The sequence below is a fragment of the Staurois parvus genome, unplaced genomic scaffold (assembly GCF_062004578.1).
Source record: "Staurois parvus isolate SC_StPar_1 unplaced genomic scaffold, SC_StPar_1.0 ptg000147l, whole genome shotgun sequence".
NCBI classification, from domain to species: domain Eukaryota; kingdom Metazoa; phylum Chordata; class Amphibia; order Anura; family Ranidae; genus Staurois; species Staurois parvus.
Genome location: NW_028317943.1, coordinates 21,511,888 through 21,534,075, shown reverse-complemented (window position 1 = coordinate 21,534,075; position 22,188 = coordinate 21,511,888). Strand labels below are relative to the sequence as shown.

The window sequence follows — 22,188 nt, the reverse complement described above, 5'->3', positions numbered from 1 at the left end:
CAGTTTTTGTTTTATCCACTAATTTTATTTACTTAGTGCAACTTATAACAAACAAATAAAAAACCAACATGTCACAAAAAATCAAACAAAATTCAAAAATAGAATCACTGAGTTGGATCACCCTCTCCTAAAAATATCTTGTAAATTCAATCAGGTGTAGCTAATCACCCTCTAAATGGCACACAAAGACATTCAACTTTCAGCTGTGATTATCTGTGGTCATTTTGATTAGCCCAGCATGAAAAGAGCTTTCCTGGAGCATTTCAGTCCCTGATAGTGCTACTGAAGCAAACACTGGAGCAAACAATCAGCTATGGGTGGCAAGACACTGTCAAAAGATCTCCAGGATAAAGTTGTGGACAGGCACAAGTCAGGAGATGGATCCAAAAACATTTCAAAGGCTTTATCAATGACTAGAAGCAGAGTGAAGTCTAACTTAAAGAAGTGGAAGGTATTTGGTGCAACACAGACCCTCCCTGGATCAGGATGTTGCTCCAAACTGGATGAAAAAGCCAGGAGGAAACTGGCTACCAAGAGGCCTACAGCAAATCTGAAGCAGCTGCAGGAATTTATGATCATTGTGTGCATGTGACAACTTACACATATCACAAATTCTCCACAAATGTGACTTGTATGGGAGGGTTGCAAGAAAAAAGACACTCCTCATGAAAGGCCTGAGGCAGTCACGACTGAGCTTTGCCAAAACGCTCCTTGAAGATTCTGAGGTCACATGGAAAAAGGTGTTATGGTCAGATGAGACTAAAATTGAATTATTTGGCTTAAAAACTAAATGATATGTCTTGCGGAAATCCAAAACAGAACACCATCCAAATAACACCATTCCTACAGTAGAATGGGGTGTTTCTCGGCAGCAGGGACTGGAGCACTTGTCAGGATAGAAGGAAAAATGGATAGGGCAAAATACCGTCAAATTCTTGAGGAAAATCTGCTGCCCTCTGCCAGAAAGTTGTCAATGGGGAGACGGTTTACCTTCCAACATGACAATGACCCAAAGCACCCATAAAAAATTACTACACAGTGGTTGAAGGAGAAAAAGGGAAATGTTCTTGCGTGGCCTAGTCAGAGCTCAGACTTAAACCCCATTGAAAATCTGTGGAATGACTTGAAGACTGCAGTCCACAAACGGTCACCATCAAATTTAACTGAACTTGAGCAGCTGAGCAGTTGGCAAATATTGCAAAGTCTAGATGTGCAAAGTTAGTAGAGACATATCTCAACAGACTAAAGGTTGTAATTAAAGCAAAAGGTGGTTCAACAAAATACCTACACAAGGGGGTGATCTTTTTCCAACTCAGTGATTCTGTTTTTGAATTTTTTTAAAACTTTTTTCTGACATGGTGTTATATCTTTCACTTGGATGTTATAAGTTGCACTGAGTAAATACAGCTGGATAAAACAAAAACTGTATCTGTCTTCATCTTCGGCTGAAAAGCAACAAAATGTGATTATTTTAAAGGGGGTGATTCTTTTCTATGCCCACTGTAGATGCAGCTCCGAAAGTGGTCATTTGCACCTTCAGTGAACTTGGATTGCTCTCAGAAGCGTCTTACACTAATCCCAAATGCAAGTGAATTGCACATGAAAGCAAGCTGTATTTTCCTGTCAACACAAACCCTTCAACACAGGCCCTAATTTAGTTAAAAATGGACAGTTGGTAGTATTTGAATGTATTCATTCTTGAACATTTAGGTGCTGCACTTTTGTGTTCACACACATTTTTTTTCCATTATCAGTACAAAAAGTCACCTTATATAAAGTTCTTTACACAGCATCATAATATCCTAAGCCCTATTGGCATCAGGAAAACAAGTTAATGTATAAATAAAAGAAATGACTTTAACAAACAGGTTTTAAAATGGGCACCAAAACCTGCATACCAACAGGTTCCTTTAATGAAAGACTAGATACAGGCGTGAAGAATCCAACCTAATTCACTAAACTTTTTTAAGTAAAAGAATAGCAGGAAGTGCACTGGGTCCCACATACAACTCTAGTACAGATGAACTACAGATGAAATGCAGGCTTTCCAAAAATGGCAGCCTGCAGGAGAAAAGGTAAGGTTAAAGTTTACATTTGATGGGAGTACCTAGCTGATCTCAACAAGATTATGTTGCTTTGAACATCTGAGGAGGGAACTCAACTCCACATATTAGTTCTAAAATATAACTATATAATTATCCAATGCATACTGTGGTTTCTTATTTTTGGAATTTTTGGAACAATGGCAACAAGTACAAGCAAACCTCCATAAAGCGCTGAGCAAACTGTTGTCGCTATATAAATCCTGTATAATAATATAATAATAATAATAATAAAGCTGGCCATACATATATTGAAATTCTGTCTGTACATCAGGGAGCAGAATTTTGATCTATGTATGGGCAGGCTGGTTAGACACAAGTCAATCCATCAATTGACTTGTGTTCAAGTAGCCTGTCATGTTTTTGCTGAAGCCGGCAGCATTAATCATTGTATTCTGACGGTGGGGAAGTTTCCTCACCATCAGAATACAGTAGCTCAGTGGGAAGGATTCCCCATCCATATTGAGTGTGTGGATGAAGGAATCTGCTCTTTTTTCTTTTTCTTTTTTTTGTTCAACCCGCTGATTGAAGAAATAAAACTTGAGTTATGTATGGCTGGTTTTAGTTTACATGTGTGACCAAATTGCCCTCTAAATCATTCAGATTGCTTTTTGAGAGGCATTGCCAGGCAGTGAGAGTATGAATAGGTGCAGCATGGTGTGGCAGCAGTAATTATGCAGAGTACTGTTGCAGATAACCAAAACTTGAAAGGACAGGCCCAACTTTTCACACAGCCCAACGGGAGAGTGCTACACTGGGAAACACTCACAGTTCTGTGCAGCTTGAGAATACAGCAGGTTCTGACGCACCGTAGGCATCTGTCTCAGAGGGCAAAATGTGGCTTGGCTGGTCCGGCCTCAATGGGGAGAATTCCAATGCAGGAAGGCATGTCCTTAACCTTTCCCTACTCGTCTGCAACCTCTCCCTGCCGCTAATAACTTTTCCTGATTTTTCCCTGTACTATTCACTTCCCAAAATGTGCGCCAAAACTTGGGAGCAGGGACCTAAAAGGGCTCTGTTGACCCAAGATGGCCTCCAGGGGTCACCTGATACAGTGCAGCCAACTGGAATGCTGCCTCAGGTGACCAGGAAATCATAGAGAAACCAGGCTTCTCCTGACTTCCTCTCTAGCTACAGTACTGCTCCAACTGAGCGCCACTTGCAGTACAGAAAGCAGACTGCACCTGCCTACAAGGAAGCAATATGACATTCAATTTAATGGCTTCGGGGGATAAATTTTGCTGTGGGAGCAAAGTAAAGCATTGTGACTGTGGAACATGATCACCCCCATCTCCTGCCACAAAAACAAGGCTCAACCACATGTTTTTAATGACCCCCAAGCACAAGTCTAAGGCTGCATTCACACTTGAGCATTTTGTAGCTTGAAGCCCGAAGCTCCAAAAAAAGCTCAAACTTAAAAAAATCAATTGTTCTCTATGGTGCCTGTTCACGCCTGATCACACGAACAATTGATTTTTTAAGTTTGGGAGTTTTGGAGCTTCGAGCTTGAAGCTACAAAACACTCAAGTGTGAATGCAGCCTAAATGAGAATATGAATTCAGATCAACTTTAATAGGACGCAACAGCTTGGGCATTAGGGCATGAAGATATTTGTGTCTCAGGCATTATTTAGTGTATGTTTTTGTTTGACAGCACAATGCCTCCATCCACAGTTGTGATATCCAACTAAAGACCCCCTCACCTTCAGTAGATGTGTTGTATTAAAGGATATGTAAAGCTAAAACCTTTTAGTTTTGGATAAAGTAGGGAACCTGATCATCAGCACTGTGTATTTCTAATACTGTTAAATTCACAGCTTTTACAAGTATGCATAGCTTATTACAGGGAACACATTTAAGGCAAGCCATAGATGGCTCGAATCTTGTGTGGTTCAGCAGGAACCAGCCGAGATTCGAACCGTGTGTGGGCAGGATGAATGTACCAAGTTGACCGATCGAAATTACAGCATATAGAGTGTCACTTGGGTGACTCAGGAGTCTGCTGGGGCTTCAGTCATCACATCCAAGATGGTGGTACCCAACAATAGCTTTTGGATGTCTATACAAGGTAGGCTTTTACAATTAAAGAAGCTGCCTTGCCTAATAAATGTTAAATGAATCCATAGCCATGGGGATAATTGATTACCATGATGATTTCAAGGGAAATTTGAGTTTCTTTAGGGTGATGGAGCACATTTTATATGATAGTGCTTCTAGTGATTTCCCTATATTATCCTTATTAACCTAACTACACAGCATTCCTAATGCAGCTCAGATAGTGAAGATTGGCAGGGATCCTTTGTGAATATACCCATAGATGTCCAAATGACCCCATGCAGCTTTCCTTATGGTAACTGTGGCCTTATTCAATATACAGTGAGAGGAAAAAACGTGCATTAACTGGCCATGATAACCAGTCAGCATGTGTTACAAATGTTCGCACCCACTTTGCTTCCTGTATATGTTCATTATGTGTTACACAGACAAAAAAAAAATCTTAAATTGCTGACACATGCCAAAAATAATACTGGTTTGATGTAGCTTTCCTAGCAATAATCACTATCTATAGCAATATTCAGTCTCAGTACTTCCCCTCAAAATACAGAGGTACACATTGGGGTTGATTTACTAAAACTGGAGACTGCAAAATCTGTTATAGATCTGAACAGAAACCAATCAGCTTCCAGTTTTTTTTTTCCCAAAGCTTAACCACTTCCATACAGGGCACTTTTACCCCCTTCCTGCCCAGGCCATTTTTCAAGTTTCAGCACTCTCACATATTGAATGACAATTGCGCGGTCATACAACACTGTACCCAAACTAAAATGTTATAATTTTCTTCACACAACTAGAGCTTTCTTTTGGTGGTATTTAATCACCACTGGTTTTTATCTTTTGCTAAATTAACAAAAAAAGACCGAAAATGTTGAAAAAAAACATGTTTTCTTTGTTTCTGTTTGCAAATATATAATTGTTCTTCATAAATTTGGTCAAGATGTATTCTGCTGCATGTCTTTGGTGAAAATAACCAAAATTAGGATGTATTATTTAGTTTGTAGGAAAGTTATAGAGTTCACAAACTATGGGATATATCTGATAATTGAACAATCCTGAAGTACTGACAGCCAATTTAATTTCTTGAAGTCCAAGAATGTCAGAACAGTACAAATTTCCCTCAAATGATCCCCTTTTGCAAAGTAGACAGTCCGACGTATTTCATAAGAGGCATGGCGAGTTTTTTGAAGTTGTAATTTTTTTGTCATAATGTTTCGGAAAATGAAGAAATTAAAACAATTATTTTCCCTATTTTTGTTTACATACTGTCACCAGTGCAGTACAGCATCATCATATAACTGGCATGGCGGTTATCAGGGACAATGACTGGTGACAGTATGACAAAAAATAAAAATTGATAATATTTTTATTTTCTTTTTTTTAATATTTTTAATTTTTTTTTTTCTTTTTTAAGATTGTTTTTCATATTTCACTATATTTTTTTTGCTTAGCTGTGATTTGGCCACGGCTAATCACATGACACAGCTGGGCTGTGATTGGCCCAGCTTGTGCATGTGATCGCTCTGACCATTCACAGCTAGACTAGACACTTGTATGCAATGGATGGCATGAAAGGAAACCATCCATTGTATACAACTGTCATGTGACCTGCTGTGATTGGTCACAGCGGGTCACATGGTACTGGCAACGGGGCCGGTACACAGATCTGTCATCGGCCGTGTCCAAGGTACACGGCCGGTGACAGATCATGCTGCAGCGTGGCCCTGCGGGCATGCACAGTGCGCGTTCCTGAAAGGATGCCATATGGCTTCCACCCGAAGGGACGAGCAGTTCACCCGGCCGTCATTAGGCTATAGGCCGGCCGGCAACTGGTTAACTGAACAAGCTGAAGTTTGATTGGTTTCTATGCACAGCTGCTCTATACTTTGCACTCACCAGCTTTAGTAAATCAACTCCATTGCTAACATAAAAATAAACTTAACAGCCTCTGAAAAATAGTTGCACACAGGCCATATGTTGTAATAAAGGATTAATAGTTACATAGTCTGACTGAAAAAAAGACAAAAGTCCATCTAGTTCAAACATAAAAAAAAAAGTTATAATCCTACACCCACAGTTGACTCAGAGGAAGGCAAAAGCATGATCCAATTTGCTCCTGCAGGGGAAAAAATTCCTTCCTGATCCCCTGAGAAGCAATCGGATATTCCCTGGATTGACTTACCTATAAGTGTTAGTATCCAGTTATATTCTGTGTATCCAAGAAATAATCCAGGCCTTTTTTAAAGCAATCCACTGAGTTGGCCAGAACCAGCTCTCACTGTGAAGAAACCTTTCTGTATTTGGAGAGTAAATCTCTTTTCTTCCAGATGTAAAGAGTGCCCCCTTGTCCTCTGTGATGACCTCAGGATGAATAACTCTACACCGAGTTCACTATATGAACCCCTGATGTATTTATACATGTTGATCATATCCCCCCTTAATCTCTCCTTCTCAAGAGAATAAATTCAGTTCCTCTAATCTTTCCTCATAGCTGATCTCCTCCATGCCTCGTATCAGTTTGGTTGCCCTTGTCTGTACTTTCTCCAGTTCCCCAATGTTCTTTTTGTGAATTGGTGCCCAAAACTGAACTGCATATTCCAGATGAGGTATTACTAATGATTAGTACAGGGGTAATATGATATCTCTCTCTCTGGAGTCTATACCTCTTTTAATACAAGAAAGGATTTTAACCGAACCGGATATCGTATGTACTCTCCAGCGCCTCAGCATATGCACAGCCAAAAGGGAAGCCAAGGGTACCAGGACAGCGACAACCAAAAGGAAATGTTCCAGGGGTGCAGCCCTCCTCAGACGGGGAAATCAGCCACTGGATAGAGAGAAAACAGGTGGCGCACACACCTAGTGCATTATCCAAGGTTTATTGTAGGAATTAAATCATAAAAACATACTCACAGACAAAGCATAGAAAAATGACAATGGCCACAACGGCAGGCAAGGTGTTCACACTGTCAGTGCGGTCAAAATCCTGACGCGTTTCGGGGACGAATCCCTTTCCTCAGAGCTGATGACCAACCTCTGATGCTGATGTATGATGAATCAACAGCGAGGCTCTTACTTTACTTTCCATTCATCATACATCAGCATCAGAGGTTGGTCATCAGCTCTGAGGAAAGGGATTCGTCCCCGAAACGCGTCAGTATTTGACCGCACTGACAGTGAAAACTCCTTTCCTGCCGTTGTGGCCATTGTCATTTTTCTATGCTTTTTAGATACATGCTTCGTCTGTGAGTATGTTTTTATGATTTAATTCCTACAATAAACCTTGGATAATGCACTAGGTGTGTGCGCCACCTGTTTTCTCTCTAACAAGAAAGGATTTTGCTCAGTTTAGAAACTGTAGCTTGGCATTGGCATTAATAAATTTTCTCAATATAAACCAGCGCAAAACACAAATATTACAATAATGAGTGAATATAAAATTATATAAAACATTTTTTTTAAAATATCTTTAAAGTCCAGTGATAAATATAAGTGACCACAAACCCGTGACATATAAAAATAAAAAATATAAAAATTATTTCATGAATCAAAAGTCCAGTGATCCCCCAAAAAAACTTTCTAAAAAATAATCTTCAGTGCTTCAAATAATTCTTCCACCATCCACCAGTGCCAAAACCAACATAAACCGCACTCACCAGATATTGGTGAGTAAAACACCATTCAGGATTATTTAGGGTTCTCAAGACCTTGAGAACGCCCTGTGGGTGGGGCGAAACTCGTTGATGTATTTCCGGTTGGTCTCCCGAACGTCCGACGTCATTTCCGGTGAGTGGAACGCACGCCGAGGGGTGCGTTCCAGGTGGCCATTTTGACTAGTGAAGGAAGTTTTCTCTATGGAGGCTGTCATCCTGCTGTATACAAGGCTGTGAGTTCCTAGGAGCTGTGGAAATTCGATTGCTGTTTGAAAATTTGATTGATGTCTATAACTAAATGCTGGTTTTTATCCTATGAAATGTGAGTGGTTTGGCTTAAATTAAATAATAAGGGGTATAACAGTATTACACTATTAGTTTTTTTCTCCTTTTTGGAACTTGGTGATTTGGCGAGGGGACGAGTGGAGGAATACCCATAGACCTGAGGTGGAAAATAGAGGAGTCCTCAAAGGGGGTCCAGGAGCCCTAAATAATCAAAAATGGTGTTTTACTCACCAATATCTGGTGAGTGCGGTTTATGTTGGTTTTGGCACTGGTGGATGGTGGAAGAATTATTTGAAGCACTGAAGATTATTTTTTAGAAAGTTTTTTTGGGGGATCACTGGACTTTTGATTCATGAAATAATTTTTATATTTTTTATTTTTATATGTCACGGGTTTGTGGTCACTTATATTTATCACTGGACTTTAAAGATATTTAAAAAAAATTTTTTATATAATTTTATATTCACTCATTATTGTAATATTTGTGTTTTGCGCTGGTTTATATTGAGAAAATTTGTTTTGGTTTATATACCTATGCACAGCAGCATTTCACTTAAAATTGGTTGTTATTAGATTGGTCCTGGGCGCTGTGTTTTTTCCATTTAAATTGGTATTAATAACCCTTTGAAAATATGCTGCCAGTCAACCACAAGTCCTATTTCAATTTATTTGTGGAAAAAGTTTCATCTTTATATGAATGTATTGACCTTGGTGAGTTTACCTCTTGGTATACAGTAATGATGATAAGAGGTGGTTTCTTTTTGGACTGAACTGCAAGGTATGTGGTAATGACAACCAATCAGAAATCTTCTAAAAGGCTACTGTGAACATACTAATCAAAGCTGATTTATGATTAGCTTTTAAGGGTAGTGGTAAATCACTGCTATTAACATTGTTATTAAATAATTTGGCTCAAGTGCAAGTAATGAATATTGAAAAATGTATACACAACACATCACATGCTACAAGATTTGAGCACACTTTACCCCCATTATAAAATATGGGGGTTTGTTTACTAAAGCTGGTTCACTCAGAATCTTGTGCACTTCTGCATAGGAACCAATCTGCTTCCAGGTTTTATTACTAAAGCTTAATTGAACAAGCTGAGGTTAGAAGCTGATTGGCTACCATGCAAAAGGTTTACCAGATTGTGAGTGAACCAGATTTAGTAAATAACCCCCACGGAAACATGTTTTTTCTAATCTAGTAGGCGTTTGCTGAACTGCACATTCTACACATTTAGTTAATGCTTCTGTCAATCTAAAAACTGGATCACATAATATTATAACAGAAAAGAACAAAACCCCCCAAAAAAACTATGCTTTAAAGTGACAAAAGGGGATGCTTCCTAAGTACAGGCCATCATTTGGTCTAATATGTCTCAGATAATAGACGCAAATAGGAATATAAATAAGAACATACATAAACTTGCTGGATGGTAATAAATTCTATAAAAGATATTGAAGCATTTAATCATTTTTTTTAAATTGTATACTTCTGTCTCCGAACATGATATAATTACCTTTATAAAAAATTTGTTGAGGCCTACTGAACGATCTGATGACCCAAAATAAGGTGCACACTTGTGCAGCAAGCACTGCGATAGCATATTGTATTGCTGTATTGTGTAGCGTGTTCGTTTCATGCCTTGTTTTCCTTCACAATGAAACAGATCTCATAGGATGTCATTGTAGAGATGAATCATTTTCTCCTTCCCTCTTATACCTGTACGCATCTGGTTTAGTAACCCCCTTGGCTCTCCCCCTCCCTGAACATGACCCGTTCCCTTTTTCACTTACCTGTTATCCTGTAAAACAAGCAGCTCACCAGCAGCACACGTAAAATCACATCCATTTTCCACCTCCTAGTCACTCCATGCTGCTGTTCAACAAGCTAGATAAGTGAAGCTAGCACTAGGAAGGAAATGAGCCTTCACACAGGGAAAAAAGTCAGTGACGAGAACTTCCTTCTATTCAATTGTTTTGGGGACTCTACTAAAGATGGCAGTCTTCAGCATTGATTTAATATCTGTACGTATGTTTGTGTCTGGACCTTCCACAGAGGTCTTCCAGCAGAGCAGCCCAGACTGCTAAACAAGCACATTACTATGACCCACCAACCTTGTCCTTCCATTCTGCACATGTACGCACAGGGCTGAAAGTGCCCGACTTTAACTAAAAGGGAAATTGTTAACTGCCATTAGATTTTTGCTGATCGCTTTACTGTACAGCTGCGTCTGATGCTAAATGTATAAGTGCACTTAAAATGTGTTTTCTGGCTGCTAGCAGTTGTAAATCTGGATACAATAAAACATTCATTCACACAAAAATAAAGGTTACTACTAATAATAAAAATGTATTACCATCAGCCTTCAGTGCAGGTACGGCTGTCAATTGTGGGTGTAATGAAAAAAAAATTGATTTGATGGGCTGCTATGGTAGACATGGACATTTTTTCTTTAAAAACTTTTGTTTTCTTTTTTTTTTTAGATTTGGCGCACTTCCAGTTCCAGAGATACAAGACATAAGAGAAATATCTGTAAAGTCAGTGGAATTCCATGCTTAAAGCGGAGCTAAATTGCATCTGAGCACCACAAACCAAAAAAGCTATTTCATTGATTTTTACATTTAAAACAAACTCTTCCATCTATGCATGTTTTATTTTGCTGAGAACTCACTTTGAAAAACACCTTTTTGAGACAGGGCGGATGATTCATGTAGTATTTACTTCCTGGAATCCATCTGCCCTTAGCTCAGGTATGCATGCAGGAGGGTGTGCTTAGCTGAGAAAGTCCCTCCTCCCTCCTGAAGACGCCTGGGATGTATGACATCATTTGCCTAGGCATGGAAACCAGGATGTAACTGAAGACATGTTAAAAAAAAAGTTTAAAACAAATTATTATTTGACTGGAATAGGGCCTGGTCGCTTATAGCTAAATGTTCATTTAATACGACCACGCTGGAGGCAGCATACAAAGTATTGTTTCATTGGTACTGGGTTCCAGCTTGTTTGGCCCAGGCGAACCCTGCCTGCAGTGATCAATGCTTTCGGGGTTGTGGCCATCGTGGAGATGTATTACATATCTGGTGGTCATGCCCAAGACTGTTTCATTTTTGGTCTCGTGTGTTTGGCCTCCTTTTCACCTTGTTCCATCTCTCCATACGCCGGGAAGCTCGGTATGCTTTGTTCATTGTCTCACACTGGGCCTCTTGGCTCACCAGCAGAAGTTGGCTTCCTATTTGTTTTTGTGGGCCACTAGAACAATTGCTCAGGCATGGAAAAGCCCGTTTGTCCCTCTTCAGGGGGTGCGGGACTGTATGTTCACTATGATGCTCAATGAACAGATGCCGAGTATCTGTAACGACTCCCAACGGAAATTCTTGAAAATATTGGAGCCGTGGTTGCAATTTTCCTTCCCCTCGCTCCCCCTGGCTAGTCTGGGGTTGTGATGTTGCTCCTCGGTATTGGCGTTCTCGGACCCCTGCTCTTGGTCTTGTCATCTTATTCCTTTTGTGCTCCTCTTTCCTTTTTTTTTGTTTTTTTTTGGTGTGGCAGTGGATAGCTGCCTTTGGTTTGAGTTACTGTAGGTGTTATACCTATGTTTTTGTCATTTATGTGCCATTGAGAGCCCCTGTGCGGGCGCACCTTTTGCTCTGTTAGTGTTAGAGCACTGTTTTCTTTATTTTTTTATGTGCAATTGATGGCCCCTTCGTGGGAGTGTTTTGTTGCTCCTGTCTTCTTAAATTGTTTATGAATGAATAAAAACATTGAAATACAAAACAAATAAATATGATATCCTTTCCTATCTATTCTAATTCTAACAGCATAAGTATTAAAAATAGTCAATGTTGATTGAGAACCTGAAGTTTCACTGTGACCTAAGTTCACACCTCTGTGTTTTGTTGTGCTTCAGTCATTGCGTGACAATGCAAGACAAGAGGAATCCCATTATTCTCTATGGGGCCCATTCACACCTATACAATGTCCTTCTGTTCAAAAAGCATGCAGGGGATTGTTTTGGTGCAACATAATGGGAGATTTACTAAAACTGGAGCACACATAATCTGGTTCATCTGTGCATAGTAACCAATCAGCTTCCAGGTTTTATTGTCAAAGCTTAACTGAACAAGCTGAAGTTAGAAACTGATTAGTTACTATGCACCACTGCACCAAAATCTGTGTGCAGCAGTTTTGGTAAATCTTCCTCATAGTGTGTTTTTGGCCCCATAGATTTAAAGTGTTACTAAACCCAGGACCCTGCATTTACTATATCTGGTCTCCCACAGTACACAAAACATGGAAATACAATTATTTTAGTAAATATAAACTTCTAAATACCTTTTTTCATCAGCAGTGAATGCCAGTCTTGTGACTTCTATTAATGTCCAGCTGAGCACATGTTAAAGCTTGTAGGAGGTGTTTTCTTTCTGCTCTAGAAGGATGCAGAACCCCTGACCTCTGTATAGACAGTGCTCATTGGCCCTGTGCTGATCACATGCATTTTCCCAAGAAAAAAAAACCTCTCTAGCGATACACACCAAACTGGGCATGTGCAGAGTGTCTCCACATGATGTGTCTTATCAGGAGATAAGAGGGGGGCACTGCAAGAAGGGGAGGATCAGATAAGTCAGGATCAAACAGCGTTTTTACACAAGGCAGAGGATTAACCCCTTAGGTTCCACAGTGAGTATAACAAGCATGCTTTACTGCATATACAGACTGATTTTACTGTTGTGGGTTTAGTAACACTTTAAATAGTATGCATGAAAAAAGTATCAAAAGTGCACAAAAATGCATGGAAAATGCATCACAAATGCATTAAAAATTCATAAAAACGGCAAAAAAACTAAACTGAAATTTCAGGCATGCAAGTGTGAACCTAGCCTTACACAGTTGTCATTAAAAATGGTGTCCCTATTGGATGATTTCCCCTAAACTCACGTTTCATTGACAGCTGTAGTATTGTAGTATGGTTTCCCATCACTCTCTGTGGTGGAGACAATGGATATCTTGGTGATAGATAAATAGAGAAGATAAATCTACTTAGCAACAGTAGCAATAAAAACCTGACAAGGGTTCTTATCCTTCTCTATTCAATCCAAAAAAAATTAAACAAATTCTCCTTACATGTACTTCAAAAGTTTCAGCAACAAACTATATCCTTTGTTACATCTGATGTGCATTTACAAAGTGTTTTTGTACAACCCAGAATGTAACATGTTTGAGATAAAATTGTCAAAGTTGGAACTTTTTCTCAAAGGAGATTTTTTCTCACTTCCCGTTGTGTTCCTAAACAGGAAGTATGGAAAAAAGCTACCCAATGGAAGCACAGACAGCAACAAAAATCTGACAAAACTTTTAACCTCTCTACCCAAAGCCAGAAAAAATTGAAGTTTACTTTAAGGTCACTTTTGAGATGGATTGCTTTGCTTGCAACCCTCTATAAATGAAAATGCATGGTAAGCACATCTCAAACACATCACAAACAGATCCCCAACTGATCTCAAGTATCAGCCATTTGATCCAGAAAAGAATCTGAGAGAATGCTGACTTAAGCTAGCAATACACGATTCAAATTTCAGTTGATTTCTGCAGAATCAGCCGAAATTTGAGCTGTGGGTTGACAACCTTGGATTGACAAATTGTGAAGGAGCCAGGATGAAAATTTGCAGTTGAACAATGACTACAACCAATCAGATGCAGTGACTGTTTGTGTATAATCAGGGGCGGACTGACCATTTGAGCACTCGGGCACTGCCCGGGGTCAGCAGGGGGCCCCATGAGATGCCCCTGGTACCTTTTTTATAGGCTTTTTTGAGTGTGGCAAGGACACCTCATGATCCCCTATTGCCCGGGGGCCCCATGAGTTGTCAGTCCGCCCCTGGGTATAATGACAGCCATGGGCAGGGCTGTGAATAAGGGAGCCCAGGCCTGCAGGGGGGCCTAGGCAGCTCGGTGAACTGGATATGGGCAGGAAGGGTGAATGGGGCAATTACTGGAAACAATCCCCTATATGACTCTCTCTTCAGCAGCTGAAAGCTGGGTTCTTCTCCTCTCCAAACTTTCAGATGCTGCAGAGAGAAACATACAGGCGATCAATTCCAGTAATTTACCAGCCTCTTCCATTCCTGAATGAACACAATGAGTGATCTATACAGATCACTTGCTGTGTTCATTCATAACTGAAGCATTAGTAAACTGTTTTTTGTTTTTTTTTGCATGGGGGTCCTGTTAGGTTGGCTGTATGGGGCCCTGTGGTTTGGAGGCCCTGTTAGGTTGGCTGTATGGGGCCCTGTGATTTGGGGGGCCCCGTCAGGTTGGCTGTAAGGGGCCCCGTGGTTTCTAACAGCAGCCCTGGCCATGGGAGCAGTGGTTGTCAGAATACAATAACTGGCAAGGGAGATTCCCCCAACCACACTGTTTCGCATGGATAGATGAATCTATTGATTTCTCTCATTTGGCCACGCTTATGGTTAGCCTTAAACGCTTGCTACTCAAAATAATCAAAATTACCATGGTATTGACTTACTAAAGGCAAATAGGCTTTTCACTTAGCAAGAAAAGTTGCACTTTGCAAGGGAATTTGCCTCAGAATTTATTGAATGTGGTAAAGTTTTACTTTGCAAAGAATACCCAATCTCATACAAGGCAAAAAAACAAAACAATGTCTTTGCTTGCACATGATTGGATGATGCAGAACTTCACCCTATTCACTAATCTCTGTGGAACATTCCCTTTCAAAGTGAACAGTTTATTTCCCCATAGTAAATGAACCCCTATGCCTCAAATGATTTTAGTTGTCAGAGAGAGACTGGTTTCCTTTCATAATGCAGGCTGGGATATGGGCTTTCACGAAATGTAACTGTGTTGTAATACATTGGAGAAAAGTTGCTTCTATGGTTTTGATATATACAGTTAGCACCTGTCAAATAGTGACTTATTTTTATATTTTATCATTCTTCAACACTCTCAATAAAGGCTAAGATTTTTAGAATGTAACTAAAAACACATCAGGTTTAATGTTACATGGTCAAACATAAAACTATCCATACAAATTGGCATCAAATAAATAGATTCTGCTCAATATTGCACTTTATAAATATTATACATTGATGTAATGATCCATAAATGCACAGAAAATGCAACATTTGTGATATATTGTTAATATTCATAGAGTCATCCATGTTTAATATGTAATATGCAACATCAAGGAATAGAAAACACATGCAATCATTCAAGAAGTAAACAAATTGTACTCGCTTTAGTAAAATGTACTAATATATGAAACGTAAAGTCCAAATATAGGACATATATATCTGATAAATTGCAGGAAATACAAACATGTAGGATCCAGAGGGGATCTATTTTGAAGTACACAGTGAGCTTCCTGTCAGCTGTCTCAGGCAGACTCCCCTCAGTTTAACAATTCAGGAGATTTTTACTCTCCTGGTAGGGTACCTAATTTGCTAGACATATGTTTCGATGTATCGCATATCTGGAGTTAGACATCAAGGGGCATCATGAGTCCTTCAACAGATTATAAGATACGGCTATTGACTGTGCTTAGCCAGAAGACAAAAGCAAATGTTTGCTTTCTGAAGTCCATAAAAGGACATTATGTATATACTGTATATATCTGTTCAGTTGTATGTGATTCTTGGTGATTCCATAACCCAGCTCTCTAGACACCATTAGTGAAAGCCATAAAGAGTGTCATTAGATTCCTGTCCTTCCTCCACACAACAAATGTCAGTGTGGGCGAAAGACTCATGCACCTGCCAAGAATAGGTACACAAGCCTCTCGCATAGGGGGATGGCACTAAGGCCGGAGTGTCCATACTGTGAGCACACCATCTTCAGTGCATGTTTGGCTAGCTCCTTGCTAGCTAGAACCCTTTTGGCTATGCAGCTGACAGCATCTTAGCATCCAATGACTCCTCTCTGATCCCATTCATCCTCGGTTGACAGCTGAAAATAAACAAGTGGGGATCCTGTTGACATCATTGTCCACATAAGGCCATTGCCTTATTTATGTAATGACATCGGTCAGCATCTCCATCCTTTTGTCTACTTTCAGCTGTTGGCCAGGGAATTTAGAAGGCCACCAACCGAGGAGCCCATATTCATGAACACTGGTGTCTATCTAACTCAGAGATGATCTTAATTACCACCAGTTTGCTTATCTCTGAACTAGTGGTGGTTCTTTTCAAATCTGTTGCAGCCTAAGAGTGGCTGTAATAGGAACTACCTGAATCTGGAGTACGTGTCAGAAAGCTTTGCATAACTATCACAAGGCTTTCTTACATTTGGTGCAGGGCATCTTAAGGGAGCCATATTGTCAAAATATGTTGGAACTGCTTTATTGAATCCCCCCCATACCTGTCACTCTTGAAAGCCTTTTCAATAGAATTTTTTTAGCAATTTTTTTAAGGGGTGGGTAGCCAGGTCTTTCCTCAACCCTCGTCAATTGCTTGGCTTGGGACAGGCATGCAGAATGTGATAGCACATGTACACAGGCAATTTGTACACACATACTACAGCCAACTTAGACAGTAGTCTAAATAGAGTAATGTACCAGTATGTCCTTGGAGTTTGGATGGAAACCAGAATATCTGGAGGAGACCCACACAAACATAAGGAGAAAATACAAAGTCCATGCACATAGCATCCTGGCCAAGATTCACACCAAAGACACCAAAGTGCTGCAAGACATAATTTTGCCCACCCCTAAGCCACTATGGTCAAAGGATATCAAGACAATGCTATTGGTCAGTAGACAATAGTTTTATTTTTTGCAGTATTAATATATGCTATAAAGATTTCGGGTAAAATAACTCACATGATTTACAAATACACTGTATTTAAAACCGGAGAGGAGGCGCAGCAAATAGTACAACTCACAGTATACAGCAAATGCATGTCCACTGATTAAAGTACATTGTGCTCTGCTTAAATATCCAGTTGGAAATTCACAACTGCTAATAAAACAAGACCACATCTCCATATAAAATAGTCACTGTTTCTGAATAGTTTAGAAAAAAAAACCAAAAAGCAAGTATTATTTAATTAAAAAATAAACTAAACATTTTACTGATAACACTAGCAGCAATAACGTTATGTGGGCAAGAAACAAATTCACCACATAATAGTAATAGCACTTAACAGATTGACAACTGACAGTCCAGTTACATAACACACAGTTTGCAAATGTTTATTTGTTATACACTGAATAATTGTTAGATACCCACTGTCTCTGAAGTACATACATTCTTGGTGGCATATAATTTTACTTTATCAGAAGTATATCCACCTTTCAGTTACATATGTAAAATTCATTTACATCTTCTACACTGTCCATTGCTTCTTGTGGAAACTGGCAGTACAGCTACATTCAAACGACACATTAAAGTCCATCTAGTTCTGTCAAATATTTCATGAAGTCCATCAAGTCTTCACCTCTCCTGTCCACAATTGTTCCATTGGAGCATACTGCACTCCTTCAAGAAACTGCTGGTCGGTAATTCATTTCATTACCTTAAAGGATTAGTTAAACCATCTTCAAGTCTAAGCATTTCACTGGACCTTTTCTGCTGAAAGTCGAGTCTCATATAGGCTCAGAGCATGGTGCACAAACTGATATTGTTCACTTGTTTGTACCATTCCTCCTCTGTTTAAAAAGAACAAAAAGATAATTATGGGTAAGCCAACACAATCTCAACACAAAATATGTCTTATTAAAGAACAACATAGTTAACTGATAAAAACAAAACAAACAAAAACAACATAGATACATGTACTGTATGTTCAAGATGCTCATATCACCATAATATAGGCAAATGTGAAAAAATCCTTATAGCCAAAATATATTAATTTTTTTTTTTACTTTACTGTCCGCGTTGCATGCTTCAAAGTCAGTCATATATCATGGCCCCAATTCTGCTCTAAAACATAGTTACATACAGTAGTTAGTCTGGTTGAAAAAAAGACACACATGGGCAGCACAGTGGCTAAATGGTTAGCACTTCCACCTGGCAGTACTAGGGTCATTAGTTCAAATACCAATCATGGCACCACCTGCCTGGAGTTTGCATGTTCTCCCTGTGCCTGCATGGGTTTCCTCCAGGTACTCCGATTTCATCCCACACCCCAAAGGTTAATTGGATCCTGTCTAAATTGGCCCTAGTATGTGTATGTATGAATGTAAGTTAGGAGCTTTAGATTGTACATCCCTTGAGGGTTAGGGAATGTAATGCCTATGAAATGTGTTGGCCTTGGACCCTTTGTTTCTTGGGTAATTTTTACAATAACGCATTGCTGCCCAAATGCCAGGGGCATGAGAGGTGACTGATGTGTCATTTCTCTAGGTCAAAGGAACAAAGTCACAAGATTCTGCTGAGAGCAAGATAAAAACTTGTTTATGGAATGAAACGTGTTTATGACATCTAGTAACCTCACATTAGGAGATAAAAACCTGTTTAAAGTTAGAAATCCTTAAGTCTGGGGGAGATGAAAAGAGGTTTTGGGGTAGATAAGAAGCAAAAGTGTGACTTTTCAGATAACGAATATGGTGGTTGAACATGACTCTGTTATCCTCACGGAACCCTTCTACTAGCTCCTCCTGTGGTGGGTATGGTGCAGCCCACTATTGGACAGCTTCCAGAAAATTGGTTTATAAGGCGGCTGTCCAGGCAAGACCAGTGGAAGCCCTCCTTAGTGGCCAGAGGATGCTCTGACCCTGGTATTTTTGCCAAGGGTATATGGGCTCATCGGCTGGTCGCGCCTAAGGCTTCCCCATGACCCCCTGGGCAGTTTGGTTCCGATAGGATTTATTCCTCCCAGCTTTTAACATAGCTTTTGTAATGTATTAATTCTATGCTGTGATGCTGTCAAATGATGTGTCTGTTTCATGCTGTAATGCTCACACTCTTATCGGTGTGTTATTATGCAGATTGTGATGACTATAAGATATATCCTCCTGTATGATAGTAAAAGTGAAGGTTTTGACAGTGCAAGAATATTGCAGTTGGATTCTGTTATTTCTTGGAGTGCCGGGTGAATGCTATGATGTGTCAGGGCAGGTGTTCATTTGGTAGAGGGTCTTTCACATGTGTAGAATATGTAATGGTTTAAATGCTGATTAAAAGATACCTGCATGACTGCATGTTGATTGTGTGCGTGTATATGACTTGCTTTTAGTTATTGCACCCAGCATCTCTATTACAGGGACTGATGTGATAGTACAATATATAGATGTAAAGCACTGTGTAAATTGATGGAGCTATTTAAGTACCTGTAATAAATAAAAAAGTCCATCTAGTTCAACCAATAAAAAGGAAAAAAAAATAATACAATCCTATACCCACAATTAATCCAGAGGAAGGCAAAAAACCCAGCAAAGCACGATCCAATTTGCTCCTGCAGGGGAAAAAATTCCTTCCTGATCCCCCGAGAGGCAATCGGATATTCCCTGGATCAACTTTACCTATAAATGTTAGTAACCAGTTAAATTCTGTGCATTTAGGAAAAATATCCAGGCCTTTTTTAAAGCAATCTACAGAACTGGCCACAACCAGCTCTTGAGGGAGTCTATTCCACATTTTCACAGTTCTTACTGTGAAGAAACCTTTCCGTATCTGGAGGCTAATTCTCTTTTCCTCCAGACGTAAAGAGTGCCCCCTTGTCCTCTGTGATGACCTCAGGGTGAATAGCTCTACACCGAGTTCACTATATGAACCACTGATGTATTTATACATGTTGATCATATTCCCCCTTAATCTCCACTTCTCAAGAGAGAATAAATTCAGTTCCTCTAATCTTTCCTCATAGCTGAGCTCCTCCATGCCTCTTATCAGTTTGGTTGCCCTTCTCTGTACTTTCTCCAGTTCCCCAATGTTCTTTTTGTGAATTGGTGCCCAAAACTGAACTGCATATTCCAGATGAGGTCTTACTAATGATTTGTACAGGGGTAATATATCTCTCTCTCTGGAGTCTATACTTCTCTTAATACAAGAAAGGATTTTGTTCAAAGCTATTGATTTTGCTGTTGAGTGTGTTTGCACCCAGCTCACACGTGACATATTTGTTTATTCTTATTGTGAATATTATCAAAGATCAACTCTTTCACTGCTGAATCATTTTTTTTCATTATATGTTAAACTCCACATTTTAGGCCTGAAGATTACCTAAAACTCCCAAAATATTAGATATGCACAGATACAAGGGGGCTAACAAACCCTCTATGACAGAGGCATGCAGCCCAAGTTGGCTATGAATGCCACCCAACACAAAATCGTAAACTTACTTAAAAATGTTGATTGTTTCTGGAATTTTATGTAAAAATAGCAAACACATACAGCTGAAGAAAAAAAATACAATGTCTCTTTATTGGACTGTTATAAGTTTTATATTCCCAAAGAAAAATATCCCAATATTCACAATAATGCGTTGGGCCTCTTGCACATCAGCATCAACATTTCTGGATGTAATTTCAGGCGTATGTTTTGCACCTATTTACATGTATTTGCATGTATGCACATTTGCGTGTACAAAGCATTCCCAAGTGAAATCCATTAATATTTATGCTCATATGTGCATATTTGCATGCATTTGCACGTGCCTGCGTAAAATACTTATCAGGAACCAAATTTTTCTATTTTTTTTTTAAACTCAAGAATATGCAGTGCTTGTTTATGGGACAGTCACATTGTAAACAATATGCTGCACGCTGTACACTTTTTCAAGCTGCAGTGTGCAAGAGGCCTTACTTATGTCATAAGATTTAGGTAGCACCTATATTTTCAAAGATGAAGCACACAAAGAGCAAAATAAGAACCAAAATATCTGATGAGCACCTTGAGAATACACTGAGAATTGCTACTACATCCATCAAACCAAGTGTATTCGTTTATCAAAAACAGTGTCAAATATCACACTGTCATATGTTGCTCTCTTTTACTTTTATAATAAAAAAATATTGCAAGAAATTAAGTTTTCTTACTGAGCTTCAATACCTATATCAGTGATTGTTAACTTGTGATCTGCCCCACTTTTTCTGCTCATCAGCTATCCCTATTGTGAGTGTATTTTATGTGTGGCCTAAGATAAATCCTCTTCTTTCAATGTGGCCCAGGAGAGTCAACAGGTTGGACACTCATCCTCTATAAGAGGGGTGTTCAACCTGTGGCCCCTGGGCCAAATGTGGCCCTCGGAGCCCTCTGATGTGGCCCTCCACCTCAAACTGAATAGAGCAGTTTTGGTGAGCTTTCAGAAAGTGCACCAAACCCACGAGATATAACAGAAGTATATGGCAAAATGCAGCTTAACTCAAAGGAAAGCCACAAATGCACTGCACTGCATCGGTGGTGCGGAAAAACTGCAGCACATCATTGTGAAAGCAGCCTTATAGGGGGCTCAGGACAGTAAGAGCTTGTTTACTTTTGCAGTTCGGGGGTGGTAAAACCCTATAGTTGAGATGTGTTTTTACCACACCATCCCAACCACTGATGTAGCATCACCAGTCGCAATGGCGACCCTGACCCATGCTCCAAGGGGCCTGTGTGGTCTCCCTGCCACAGAAGGGGCAATGGGGTAGGCACATACAGGAACTGGTCCTCTCCATTTTCCTCCTGCAACTGCTGAAAGCCAGCTTCTCCTCCTCTTCCTCCTGTCAGCATTCAGCAGTTGAAGGAGGAAAATGTTCATTATGCTATTCAAAATACAACATTTAAAATTCTGAACCATTTCATTTCATTGTGGCCCGCAACCAGTTACCAAATTACTAAAGTGGCCCTCTTTCTTCAAAAGGTTGTGCACCCTTGCTCTATGAGATAGCATATATGAAGTGACAGGTTGTCTTTTGAGAGGCATCAGGGGTCTATTAGTGGTCTAAGGCTTCATGTACACAAACCTACTCTGACTGCCAACCGCAGGAAAATGCTAATTGCCTCAACAACGCGGTATCACGTTTTTGCCACGTTTTGCGTTTTCCCGCAGTTGGCGGGCAAAATGTTCCTATCCTGAACATGATTCTTCTGTATTCAGGAGAGGGAGGTCTAACTTCACCTAAATGCAGTAGCTTCTAAACTCTGCTAAAAG

The 22,188-nt window shown here is 39.7% G+C and overlaps 2 protein-coding genes across 2 annotated transcripts in view; both read right to left on the bottom strand.

The window, feature by feature from the left end:
- The window catches only part of PTPRB (protein tyrosine phosphatase receptor type B), a 197,046-nt gene extending 187,074 nt beyond the window's left edge, over window positions 1–9,972 (bottom strand). The window contains exon 1 of the mRNA XM_089674108.1: window positions 9,894–9,972. Within this exon, the coding sequence (XP_089530234.1) occupies window positions 9,894–9,948 (55 nt within the window). The 5' untranslated portion in view covers window positions 9,949–9,972. The remainder of the gene's footprint in view (window positions 1–9,893) is intronic.
- A 6,891-nt stretch (window positions 9,973–16,863) lies between these two features.
- The window catches only part of PTPRR (protein tyrosine phosphatase receptor type R), a 227,503-nt gene continuing 222,178 nt past the window's right edge, over window positions 16,864–22,188 (bottom strand). The window contains exon 14 of the mRNA XM_089674106.1: window positions 16,864–17,761. Within this exon, the coding sequence (XP_089530232.1) occupies window positions 17,668–17,761 (94 nt within the window). The 3' untranslated portion in view covers window positions 16,864–17,667. The remainder of the gene's footprint in view (window positions 17,762–22,188) is intronic.